At 46.4% G+C, this 13,076-nt stretch overlaps 1 protein-coding gene across 1 annotated transcript in view; it reads right to left on the reverse strand.

The window, feature by feature from the left end:
• Window positions 1–1,026: 1,026 nt before the first annotated feature.
• SLC9A5 (solute carrier family 9 member A5) overlaps window positions 1,027–13,076 on the reverse strand; it is a 137,782-nt gene continuing 125,732 nt past the window's right edge. Inside the window, exons 14-16 of the mRNA XM_088476767.1 lie at window positions 8,074–8,140; window positions 7,737–7,859; window positions 1,027–6,499 (exon numbers count right to left, since the gene is read on the reverse strand). Of these exons, the coding sequence (XP_088332893.1) occupies window positions 6,027–6,499; window positions 7,737–7,859; window positions 8,074–8,140 (663 nt within the window). The 3' untranslated portion in view covers window positions 1,027–6,026. The remainder of the gene's footprint in view (window positions 6,500–7,736; window positions 7,860–8,073; window positions 8,141–13,076) is intronic.

Consider the following 13,076-nt stretch of genomic DNA (forward strand, 5'->3'; position numbering starts at 1 on the left):
TGCCACCGCAACTGCGTTTACGAAGTGCTACCCTCCAATCGCTTTAGCCTGAGACCGCTGCCCATTTACACCCTTTCCTTATCCAAACATGTGCCACTTTGAACAAACCCAACACTTTTTTTAATTTTTTTATTGTACTTCCAATAATGTGCCCGCAGTCCGCTGCATTTTTTGTGACAAATGATCAGAAACGTATTGAAATGTAGAAAACTCTAAATCAAAAATAAAACCTAGATGAGCCCACAGACAGACAGACAGACAGTGAAGCCTCATGAAGAATTACTGTACAAATGAATGGCGTTAAGATAAAACATTTTCCAACTCGGCCTACCTGAATTAAATACAATCTGACCGCACAGCTTTGAATGTCTTTGACCGAGCGTTTTTCACAAACAGAAATATTGTTGTTTCAAAATACCCAATTTATCATGGTGCCAGGTGGTAATCTACCTGTGCCAGCCCCTGGTGACTCTATGGGGCTGGCTGAGAGTTGCATGTAACTTTGTTTCCTGGATAAGCGTTGAGCTTAGGAGGCCAACACCAGAGCCGTAACTAGACTTTTTGGTGCCCTGAGCCAGAAAGAGCATTGGCGCCTCCTCCTCATTTTTCAAATAGGGACATAAGATAGTGCAGGGAAGAGATAGGAGATGCTGGGAATAAAAGAAGAGGAAGCTACAAGTGAGAATGATAATGAACAGGAAAACTGACAGGCCCAAACAGCGGAATCAGCATGATTTACCGCTGGTCATCGGTTCAACTCTCGACAGCGGAAGCCCGGCAGGGGTGAAGATCCCGACTGCTAATTTAGGTAAGTACCGCTAACCTAATTCCCTACCCTTACCCTCCTTTAGGGGTGCCTAACCCTAACCTCCCCCCTTAAGTGCCTAACCCTAAGCCCCCCTTCCCCGCAGCCGAAACCTAAGTCTCCCCCGGGAGGGTGTGGGGGGGTGCCTACCCTCCCCCCCTTCCCCTAGCCTAACCCTCCCAGGGGGCTGCCTAACCCTAAGTCCCCCCGGGAGCCCCTAAACTAAGCCTCCCCCCCCTGCAGCTGTCCGCGCCCGGCTTACCTTCAATCGGGACGCTGGACGTCGGGCTCCCGCCGTAGGTAAAATGACAGGCGGCGGGATTTCGACGCCTGTCATTACACCCTTGCCGGTATTAGACAGGATGCCGACGGTCGGCATTTAGACCGTTGGCATCCCGACTGCATACCCAAATAGCACTCCCTGCCCTGCGGTACCCTGGCACAGGTCGCACTACCCTAGTTACGGCCCTGACAAACACACACAACTATGAGCAACACTTGACAATCGCACCTTGACTTGGATGTCAACTGGGCATAGACGCGTGCAACGCTGCATATGGGTGAATGTTTGCAATTATTTTCGCGCACGCGGTGTGGCCGCCTCGCATGCAATGCTGAATTAGGCACTAGATCCTAAATTTATCTGGGTATTTACGCCTATTCCCAAAATATCCCATGAAAACCGGAAAAATCTTTAGGATCCAAAGTACAGACTCTCAGGAGTCAAAATAAAAATATCCATCATAGTATCGGGTTCAATAAAATAGGCGGATTCTTATTCTTATTAAATTGTATCACAACACAAATCCCAATGCGCGTTGCCTTATACACTGTTCTTTTTCGTTTTGTTAAAAAAATCTGGTTTAGCTTTAAAAAAATTAGGTAGCAGCGATTTCAACTAAGGGCCTGATTCAGAGCCGGACGCTCTGAAAGAGCGCTCGCTCTGAATCAGGGCGTATTTTTTTTTTTTGTGCTGCCTCCTTGCCGCTCGCTTAGCTGTGGGTGACCACCCACAGCTATTGCGAGCAGCCAGGAAGATGGTCGCGATGGTCAAGACCATCGCGACCATCGGGCTTGCGACGAGACCCTTGTGGTAGGTTCTTGTTGCCCAGGTGATGGTCTCGACCATCTGGGCTTGCGACGAGACCCTTGTGGTAGGGTCACGTTCCCGCAAGCCCCAGTGAGCTTTCGGCTCTATTAGAGAGAGACGGAAGCTCACCCACTGACATCACTCGTGATGTCAGTGGGGCCGCCCCCAAACGGCAGGCGTTCCTTCGGGAACGCCTCAGTTTGGCCAGCCACTCCCCCTGCCCACCTCCAAAACGGGGCAAGCTGTCAATCAAAATCGACAGCTGCCCCGCTTTGGTGCGAGACCCGTAGCTACGGAGTGCCCGTCGCTAGCCGGGTCTCGCGCATGCGCACGTCGGAGCCGGCTCCGGCATGCGCAGTGGCCAAACATCGAACCGCTCGCGAGCGGGTCTGAATCAGGCCCTAAATTCTAGCAAACATAAATATCAATGAATAGGCTGAATTTTGTAATTCTACTTTATGGTCTTACATTCATAAAACCGACCAGGTGCAGGAATTAAATTTTTTTATACTAAAGGATTTAGAACTGATCATAAACTTAAAAATAATGGATTTGGTTCATCATCTATTCAAGAAATCAACTGACAAACGACGCTGAGTACATGGAAGGTTTCAGTAATAAAATACTACTATAGCTGTACAAAAATCACAGATTAATATAAAATGCGCAACCTGGATCCTCAGTGGTCTCCAGAGTCAGATTAGATATTAAGAAGAAAACCCTCCTATCAGGCAGGGAGACCACAGAAAGTCAGGACTCATCCAGTTGAAAGATATATGTTAAAAACATATAAAAACCATTGTAATGACCGTATTCATCTCTGCATAATTCATTACACAGGCAGAAGCCATTTTTCTCTTTAAGGGAACAGAGCGCCTGTTGAATAGGTCCCCTTCCGTTCATATACTACTGGGAGCATCCAGCATTAGGCAGCGAACGACAACAGGAGGAGGAAATACATTATTATTATTATTGATATGTAAGAAAGTATAACTAGGACGACAGTGCAAAAATTAGACGTTAAAGCTTTGTGAGGGATAATTACTTTGCGCTTGTAAATTATCCCACAAAGGAATTTTGTTTTTATACGGAGACGGTTCATACTGTAATAAATATATTTCATATCTAATGTGCTATATAATATCTGGCGCCATATACATATTAATAAATAAATAATTTAAAAGTGTGAAAAAGGGAAAAGTGTTTTTTTTTTTTTTAGGACGTATAAAAGTGTTTTATTGATAATAATGGCCAGATCACGTATTAGTGAATTGCCCATCACATGCCACATTCACTCCCTGTACTGTACTCCCTGTACTGTACTGCACTCCCTGCACTGTACTGTACTCCCCCTCTACTTTACTCCCTGTACTGTACTCCCTGCACTGTACTGTACTCCCCCTCTACTTTACTCCCTGTACTGTACTCCCCCTGTACTGTACTGCACTCCCTGCACTGTACTGTACTTCCCCTCTACTTTACTCCCTGTACTGTACTGTACTCCCCCTGTACTGTACTGCACTCCCCCTGTACTGTACTGCACTCCCTGCACTGTACTGTACTTCCCCTCCACTTTACTCCCTGTACTGTACATACTGTACTGTACTGAAAGCTCCTCCATAAAGTCAGCGGCATTAAGATTCCAGCATAATCAGCTAGAAAAGCAGATTACTCTACTGAAAGAACACAGCTATGATTTCATATGGGAGACCTGCCCGCTCGCTATCCACATATATATACTGTAAATATTCATTAAAGAGCCTGTGAAAACACTAATTGACACTAATATACTGTATACTATGTATTGTTCGGCTGAATAATATAACAATATGTCCATTGTGAGCGCTTTCATTTCTCCTGCAGAAGGTTGCTGCCATGTTGAAACGGAGTTGCGCCTGTAACACAACAGGCACAGAGTGACTGGCAACTTGCTAAACTTCCTTTGCAGGAAAAACATGGTACGGTACGGATTTGTTAAGTTATACACATACAGGAGATGAATTATAGCTGCATGTGACAGGGGTAATGACATGTGTGAGGAGAGGAATGGAGGCAGCAGGAAGCTACAGACTGACAGTTGTATATTGGAAGGAGCAGGGTCCCCAGCAGCACAGAGTATATCAGGAGACGAGTGATGTGTTAGTGAGGACTGGGCTGCATGTGACAGGGGTAATGACATGTGTGAGGAGAGGAATGGAGGCAGCAGGAAGCTACAGACTGACAGTTGTATATTGGGAGGAGCAGGGTCCCCAGCAGCACAGAGTATATCAGGAGACGAGTGATGTGTTAGTGAGGACAGGGCTGCATGTGACAGGGGCAGTGACATGATGTGAGGTGAGGAATGGAGGCAGCAGGAAGCTACAGACTGACAGTTGTATATTGGAAGGAGCAGGGTCCCCAGCAGCACAGGGTATATCAGGAGACGAGATATGTGTTAGTGAGGACAGGGCTGCATGTGACAGGGGCAGTGACATGATGTGAGGAGGGGAATGGAGACAGCAGGAAGCCACAGGCTTAGTTATATAGTGTAAGGAGCAGGGTCCCCAGCAGCACAGAGTATATCAGGAGACGAGTGATGTGTTAGTGAGGACAGGGCTGCATGTGACAGGGGCAGTGACATGATGTGAGGTGAGGAATGGAGGCAGCAGGAAGCTACAGACTGACAGATGTATATTGGAAGGAGCAGGGTCCCCAGCAGCACAGAGTATATCAGGAGACTAGTGATGTGTTAGTGAGGACAGGGCTGCATGTGACAGGGGCAGTGACATGATGTGAGGTGAGGAATGGAGGCAGCAGGAAGCTACAGACTGAGAGTTATATATTGGGAGGAGCAGGGTCCCCAGCAGCACAGAGTATATCAGGAGATGAGTGATGTATTAGTGAGGACAGGGCTACATGTGACAGGGGCAGTGACATGATGTGAGGAGGGGAATGGAGACAGCAGGAAGCCACAGGCTTAGTTATATAGTGAGAGGAGCAGGGTCCCCAGCAACACAGAGTATATCAGGAGATGAGTGATGTATTAGTGAGGACAGGGCTGCATGTGACAGGGGCAGTAACATGATGTGAGGTGAGGAATGGAGGCAGCAGGAAGACAAAGACAGAGTTATATAGTGGGAGGAGCAGAGTCCCCCAGAAGCACAGAGTATATCAGGAGATGAGTGATGTGTTAGTAAGGACAGGGCTGCATGTGACAGGGGCAGTGACAAGATGTGAGGAGAGGAATGGAGGCAACAGGAAGCTACAGACTGAGAGTTATATAGTGGGAGGAGCAGGGTCCCCAGCAGCACAGAGTATATCAGGAGATTAGTGATGTATTAGTGAAGACAGGGCTGCATGTGACAGTGACAGGATATGAGGATGAGAATGTAGGCAGCAGGAAGCTACAGACTGAGAGTTATATAGTTTAAAGAGCTGGTGACTCTCATAATGATGTAAGAAGATTGTGGTGTGAAACATACCTCTATGTAAAACAAACTTCATACAATCTTTTCCTTAACAAAAAGTTTCTCTCTCTCTTTTCATTAAATAATTGTACAATTCTGCGGAGGGTTAAATGAATGCGTAAAGAAACATACAATTATATAGGACCTGCTTCCTTGTAAATGCCTGTACAGAATACTCCTAAAAATGTATTTAAGAAACTCAGGTCCACAAATTGTATAAACCCCTAAAGCTCCCAAAGAGTCTGCCCATATAGACAGTAAATGCAAACAAAGCATTCATCACTGTCCCCATGGGGCATCTGCGGATACCTCAAAATACATCTGCATAAGAAATGTTTTGAGACAAGTAATAATCTCACTCAATGGCCTCTGATCTATGAACTCAGAGAGTGTAAATGTTACAGTGAGATCTGGTTACCGAAAATTCAATAAAAACCACCTCCATGACGGAAAACATATCATGGACGCTGTAGAAAGTTTGTCGTGCTCAGCGCACTTGGCAAATGTACTCCAAGAAAAGCGTCTTCCACTCTACGCAGACGCAACCGAGCTCCGCTGCCAGGTTCCACCTGCTGGTTGTACTTCTAAGTCCAGTGAAACTTTGGAGGACCAGCAGCCACAACAACCGTCATCTTAGCCGGACTTCTGGTATTTTATTAGCCAGACCCGATATAACCAATCAGCATTAGATTTTAGAAGACCGATGAAGCTGCAATAGTCTCTTGCTATGGCCATGTCTGCTGGACACTGGACTGAACCCAGAAGAAAAGTCACCTCTAGGCATTAAAGGCTGAAGTTCTTGCTGTTGGATGGCTGCGGGGTCAAAGTGACTTTTCGCTCCTTGCGAGGGAGAATTAGTAAAAGGGAAACAGCTACAGGTCTCTGGCAGCGTCTGAAGGACGGGGGGGCTGCGGGCATCTTGCCTCAAAGGCTTTGCTCCATCTAATTGTAAGTCTGGGGCTGGCGGAGAACCGATACTCTCTAGTGAGGAGATGCTTTGCTTCCAGGACCTCTGTAGGTCCACGGGGACTATTTTCGTGGTCTCGGAGGAGATGCGGACGGTGTTCTCATCCGGTTCCCCTTTCCATGGGAGCACTTTCTCCGCCATGGTTGGAGACGGAGGGACAATTCGAGGACTTTGGCAGACTCCCAACATCCCTGTGGATATAAAATTTGTGTCAAGTTGTCACACCTGGAGTTTTCTCAAATAGGACAAAAGAACTAATTCTCCGGCGCCGACTAGGATAGGTAATGAACCCTTGAGGTAATGCGGATTCACAAAGGTTAGCACGGAATTGTACCCGAGTGACAATTTATAATAAACAGATGGCAAAATTACTATGTCACAGAATCCAATGTATCAATAATGTAGGTCTTCATTTATAAAGCAGTGTGGGCGCGAATCCCCCAATTTATAATGGATACAAAATAGATAAAAATATATTACTGTCCTGGAGATTACAATCTCACAATAATAAACAAACAATGTAAAATAATAATAGTAATAATAATAATAATGTATCACAGTGCCAGATTAAAATAAGAAGGCTAAAAGACTAGACACAAAGATATTTTAAACCAAAATAAAGCATAAAAGTAAAATAAAATGAGTAATCTCACGCTGTTGTTGCTGCAACGCGTTTCACGAATTAGCTCTTCAGGTCTTCTTCAGGCAGTGTTTTCCCAAATAAACCGAATGTGAATAATTCAGGATTTAAAAAGGTTTCCAAACTGTAAACATCTATTTTACCAAACAAGTTCCCTTACTGATAACTGTACTCTAGTAGGGGTCAGTTCCCCATCATTCTGTATTCAGCAGGGTCCATACTTTCAATTATACAGTAGCTGAGGTGTTAGATTACTCCTGCCGCAGAAGCCAAGCAGCACCGAAGGTGGTCGGCAAAGGTCCCAGCTATATGTGAGCACTGGGACCCTGTTACAGAAAGCAAATGTTGGGGTTCCCAGGTGAGGGACCCCCAGGGAAGCTTTTATGTGAAATTAATGTGAATCACATGGATATGGGGGAAACTAGATCACTGCGATATTCCTTACAAGGGAATGGATTGTTTCTACACTGTATGTACTTACATATATAAGTTATTTTGTATATTTAACTGCCTGTGTTCCCTTCTCTGCCATTAGCAGCATAGTGGAAGAAGGGCCTCTGGTGAGCCATCAGTCCCTACGTAAAATGGAATGTGCTTACTCACTGACTTCTTACAGAACGGATAGCAGAAAATAACAACATATGATCACACAAAAGCATTTCAAGGCCAGCCATCCGATCACAGGTCAATGGATAGGCAGGGTTCTTCTAATCCATCTCTGTATTGCTGTGACCACACAGGCAGATGAATATCCAAAGCAGGGAGTCCATCTATAGCTCCAGTCTTACCTGAGACTTTAACGCCATGGAGGATCTCATCTGTCGCTCGAGCCACAAAGGTTATACCCTCGTCCTCCTCTACCTCAACATCTGGGCAGTCTTCTTCCGAGTCAACGGTCACCACGATAGATGCTGTGCGGAGAAACGCGTTAATCAATGATGGTCTGTACTGGGGACCGTCAGACAAGAGCACTGTTTGGAGAAAGATGGCAATCGCCATTGGAGCAGTGATAAGAACAATGACAGAACTTACTACAGGTCTTTTCTGCCAAGAAACATATAATTCTATAGACGCAATTATTTACGGTCTATAAGCGTATGATGAAGTTGGGTTTTTAGGTCTTACCGGTGTTTTCCCAGCTCACTTTGTTTTGTCTTCCATTACGGGTCTCTAGCTCCATACTTGCTCTTCTCTATGTAGAAGGATTACAAGAAAAAATAAAAATATAAAAAGATTAAAATGAAACAAACAAACTTATACTCCTACATTCTTCAAACTGCTCCTGGTGAACAGCGATCAAGCAATATTACGATGGGACGTACCCTTTTAGGGAAAGGCCGGCTTGTATTAATGGATATTCTACGTCAAATTCTGCAAGGAAGGGATAGACTTGGCCTGGTCATAAGAGAGACTGTCCTGGCACTAAGGACCTCATTCAGAGGCGGTTGCAAGAAGCGACCGCTCGTTCTGAATGAGGGCGGCCGTTTCATTATTGAAGTGCGGCCTCCTGGTCGTTAGTTAAGCTGTGGGTTACCACCCACAGCTTAACGACCGACCAGGTTGATGGTCGCGAAGGTGATCACCATTGCGACCATCAGGGCTTACGACCAGACCCTAGGGTAGGGTCTGGGCCCTCATGAGCCCCAGGGAGCTTTCTGCTCTGATGGAGCAGGAAGCTCCCCACTGACATCACTGATGATGTCAGTGCGGCCACCCACAAAACGGTAGGCGTTCGCAAAGGAACGCCTCCGTTTTGGAAACCACCCCCCTGGCCCGCCTACCAAACGGGGCAGCTGTCAATCAACATCGACAGCCGCCCCTTTGGTAACGAGCTCCGGACCGAGAGAGTTTCTCTGTCACTCCGGGGCTTGCGCACGCGCAGTGCGGCCGCTGCGCACGCGCAGGCCAAACCATCGAGTCGGTTACGAACGCATCGGCGCTCGCGACCGATTCTGAATGAGGTCCTAAGAGTCTTGAAAACAATGGATGTGACCTCGTCTTGCTATGTCCAAGCAGGAAGTGTTCACTTGCTAAATCAATAATGGATGTGAGGTGTTGCCGTTAAATGGCATGACGAGGTGAAGAATGGATAAACTCACTTGCTTTTCTATGGCAAACAAAAAATGAATGACTACGTTTGCATAGAATTATTACAGATTTAATTTGCAGAAGGTCACGCGTTTAAATCATGACTATTGGTGTCACACTGATGATAAGTAGCTGCGTTTAGGTTAGGGCCCGGGACAGGTGGAATTTTGCCACCGGTCTCAGGAAAAATAAGATTGATGATGCGGAGCAGTCCGGGCTAATCCTGATATCAGCACAGGCGGATTGGGTGCATAGAATAATATCAGAAGGTTTATACTGCTGGGAATCTCTCCAGAACTGAACACTGTATACTTAATATCGGAGCTTCTGGCCGGCGTTTTCTTACACGCTCGCTTGCATTACTGAAAGCCGAGAAATAAAATTGCGCCGTAGGAATTTTCATAACTTTCCCAGCATGCGCATTTGCAAAAGAAAAAAAAATGACTCAACTATGTGAACATCTGCGTTGCTTGCAGATTGTGGGGCTGATTCAGAAATGGCCGCACTGGCGAATGCGCACGCGGGTCGAGCGATTGTTTGCCATTGCGCATTCGTAAAAGTCGCACTACGCGTGCGCAGCGATCGCGCTGTGGTTACGGACGTACAGAGGAATCCATCGCAAAGTAAGTGACAGGCTGTCAGTGTTTGGGGGGGTGGTAATGAGGAGTGGTCATAAAAACGCAGGCGTGTCTGACCGTTTGAACGCCATGACATGGGCGTGCATAAATTAGCCATTGCAAACTCGCCTAGGAGAGTCAGGAGAGCTGGCGAGTCTGCGGCTGGTCACACCTTCCACAAGGGCAACATGGCTGCCGATGTAACTGATATTTACGCAGGTATGCGTTGTCGCACGCAGGTAAGAAGGTAGCATATGGCGTCTTTATACTCAGGTGATCTTTGCAAACATTACCCTATTTTTGCAGCTGGGTTGCGTACGAAAACGCAGCTGTAATCGCATTAGCGTCCGTCTCCGAATTAGGCCCACTGTGCGTTAAACTAAATTATTTAATAATTCAATATTATAACAGAATATTTTTGTAATTCCATGGATAGGCTGATCATATTTAAAATATAAATGTGTAGTACATAGGTGTTCTTTGACACTATTTCTACAGTTGCGCCAAACATCCCTCTCGGCGTCTCAGGTTCCATGCGGCTCTTCTTATTTCACATTTTTTTTCCTGAAAATGTGTCTTAGTCACAAAACAACACAACTAAAGGCCCCCATACATCTACCGACAGGTCTCGCGATCATGCGATGGAACTGGAAATGCCGACCGGCGGCCATCAATGTTCCGCGATCCGTTGGAGGATCGGTGAAATTCTCCATGTTAAATTTCACTGATGTGTCCATCAAGATCACATTATGATTGTGATCGGCAAAACGGATTTCACCGATCCTCCAACGCGGCAACGCAGTATCGCGGCGATCCGTCGTAGATGTATGTGGTACTTTAGATGCATCAGGAGACTGCATATTGATTTGATATGTGACACATGTATATCTGGATGCGACTGCGTCTGAATCAGTATACAAAGTGCTACCACGCAGCGGTCGCCGCATTTTTTTCCCACGCCAAGTTCGTTTGTCCTTCATATACAGACTCAGTCGCACACAGATATACAAGTGTCACATATCATATTAATAAATGCGGTCTCCTGGTGCGTCCTTGTCACATCGTATTGCAAGCAAGACCCTTTTTTTTGGCGAAAAAGATGCCTAGCGCAAGCAGTGCCGCACGGGACCTGGTGGCTCACTCATGACAGGTGTCTTGCTCCGCATTGCGTGTTGAGGTTGGATGTATGAGGACACATCTGTAAGTTCCGCAAAATACCTAGTAAGCTATGAGGTCACCGAGTGACTAAATGTTACAGGGGCATCTGCAATGACTTGCCTACCTGGAGGTTTAAGAGAGGAGGGGCCAATGGACAAGTGCAGGACGCATAACGACGCAATTTGCGCAATCACTGCCGAACCCATGGCAAAACACTGTGGGTGGGACAACTCGTTTCATTTCACCAATGCCTTGCCCTCTTCCCAAGAAAGACAAGCAGGATCCACCGAGAGTTCAAGTAGGCAAATATGCTTAAATTACACCGGTTTCTTACCTAGTGGGGAGGGGGGGGAAACGATTTTTGTCTACGTGAGGACAGTGGTTCCGCAAGAACTGGTTTCGTGATGTCTGGATCAGCCCACAAAATGGCGGCCTCTACTTTGATGAACAACCAACTAAACCTGCACAAGGTCACTACTCAAACTCCTCTATTCCCAAAGCAATGTCAGTCTGACTGGGGCAGGCTACACATTTTGCTCAAATAGATAAAGAGGCGGCTTTTCAGACCATTCCATGGAGCAGCGATGAGAGACACAGGTTAAGGTCAGCCATTCCAAAAAGAGAGGCAGAGCAGGAATCCCTGTTATGTTGAGCGTTCTGTCAACATATTGTATAAAGGAGAAGCAGACCAGTTGAACGAATGTCAGACACACGAGTTGTAGAGGAGTCTGAGAAAACTCTGGAAGACGAGTAGACGAGTACATTTTACTGTAAACGAGGAGACAAAAGTTACAGAAAGGGCTGATCCAGGGACAGCCTAATACTTCCAGCCATTTTATTAGGTTAATTGGGACAGGATTACGATTATTTTCATATGTTTTTTTGTCTTTATTGGAAACAGAGGCGGCTGTGCTTTAGTCTCGGGGACTCGCGCCAAATCTGTTCAGGGTACAAGGAGCAGGCAGGGTTCAGCCAAGTTGCATTTGTCAGGAATACAGTCAGATTTTACCGTAAAATAGACGCAAAGCTGGGCTGGTGTGAGCCTGCGGGGGACAAGGGCCGTTTGGAGAAGGGAGAAGGCCGTATATAATAAGCGTACAGCTGGCTGTATGACTGAGAAGATGGATCGCTGCGTGATTTCATGCTCGTTGTAAAGCCAATCTTGTAAATGGTTTTTCTGAGGTTTAGGAAGGGCGGTGATTAAGAGACCTTTGCCAGTCTGGTAACTATTTTAATGGAAATGTACTGACACCACCAATTTTTACTCGCTTATTATTCATATATGAAAATCAGATAAATATTTGATGCATATAAATCACTTAGTGACTACTACGGATTCTTTATTGATTGCACTTGTACAACGGACCTGGCCTATGGCGGGCCACCTCAGTCTCCGCGCTCTGCCACCTCTCAGATCAGCTCCGCCCCCTTTCTGTTTCACGCCCACACCCATTCCAACTCATCACCGCCGTCCAATTTGTCTTATACCCCCCTCCCATTCCCCTGCTCCCATATTTACCCCAGTCTTCCTATCCTAAATCTGTCCCGTCTCCCTTACAGATGGGACAGACCATCTGCAATTATTATATAGGCGTCTCCAGATAGTTCAAATAAAAAGCTCAGGACACTTTAGGACATCCCCAACCCACCTAAACTGTGCCATGTAACCATGCCGACTGTAGCCCCACCCAGGAATCAGGGACCCCTCCCCTTTTGTCACCAGAATTGTGATGCTGTTGTGAAAAACAGGTCAGTTTAATATTACTGACATCTCGTGACCATCGCTTCAGCGGACAAAATGGCAGCTTCTCTCTGGTCACCCCAGTAGGAGACTGATGAGCCTCGTTATGCAATAACACGATTCCTCCATTTCTATGCGCCCGACGCTTATTTCAGACCTGTCCTGCAAATTTCTGTAACACGTTTACATTTATACAATTATAAAACAATGATTAGTAAGGGTCAGCACTAGCATAGGGGGTGCCCTAGATGTGGCAACACTTCAGGCATTGCGCCCCCATGGCTTATGTTTGCAGGTGGCGGGTGGGAGCAGCACCCCATCCTCCTGGGACATGAAGTGTTGAGTTGGCTATGACATCATGGCCAAGCGGCGCACTCACAGCGTAACAATGACATGGAGGAGCAGCAGCCGAGAGCTTTACACGTAAGGAGCTGCTGGCTGCCTGTCCTTCATGTATGCAGCCGGTGCTTCATGGGGATCGCTGCGAGGGGCATTATAAACACACGGGGGGTATTTATCAAAGC

The sequence above is a fragment of the Taudactylus pleione genome, unplaced genomic scaffold (assembly GCF_031769625.1).
Source record: "Taudactylus pleione unplaced genomic scaffold, aTauple2 ptg000194l, whole genome shotgun sequence".
Taxonomy (NCBI): Eukaryota; Metazoa; Chordata; class Amphibia; order Anura; family Myobatrachidae; genus Taudactylus; species Taudactylus pleione.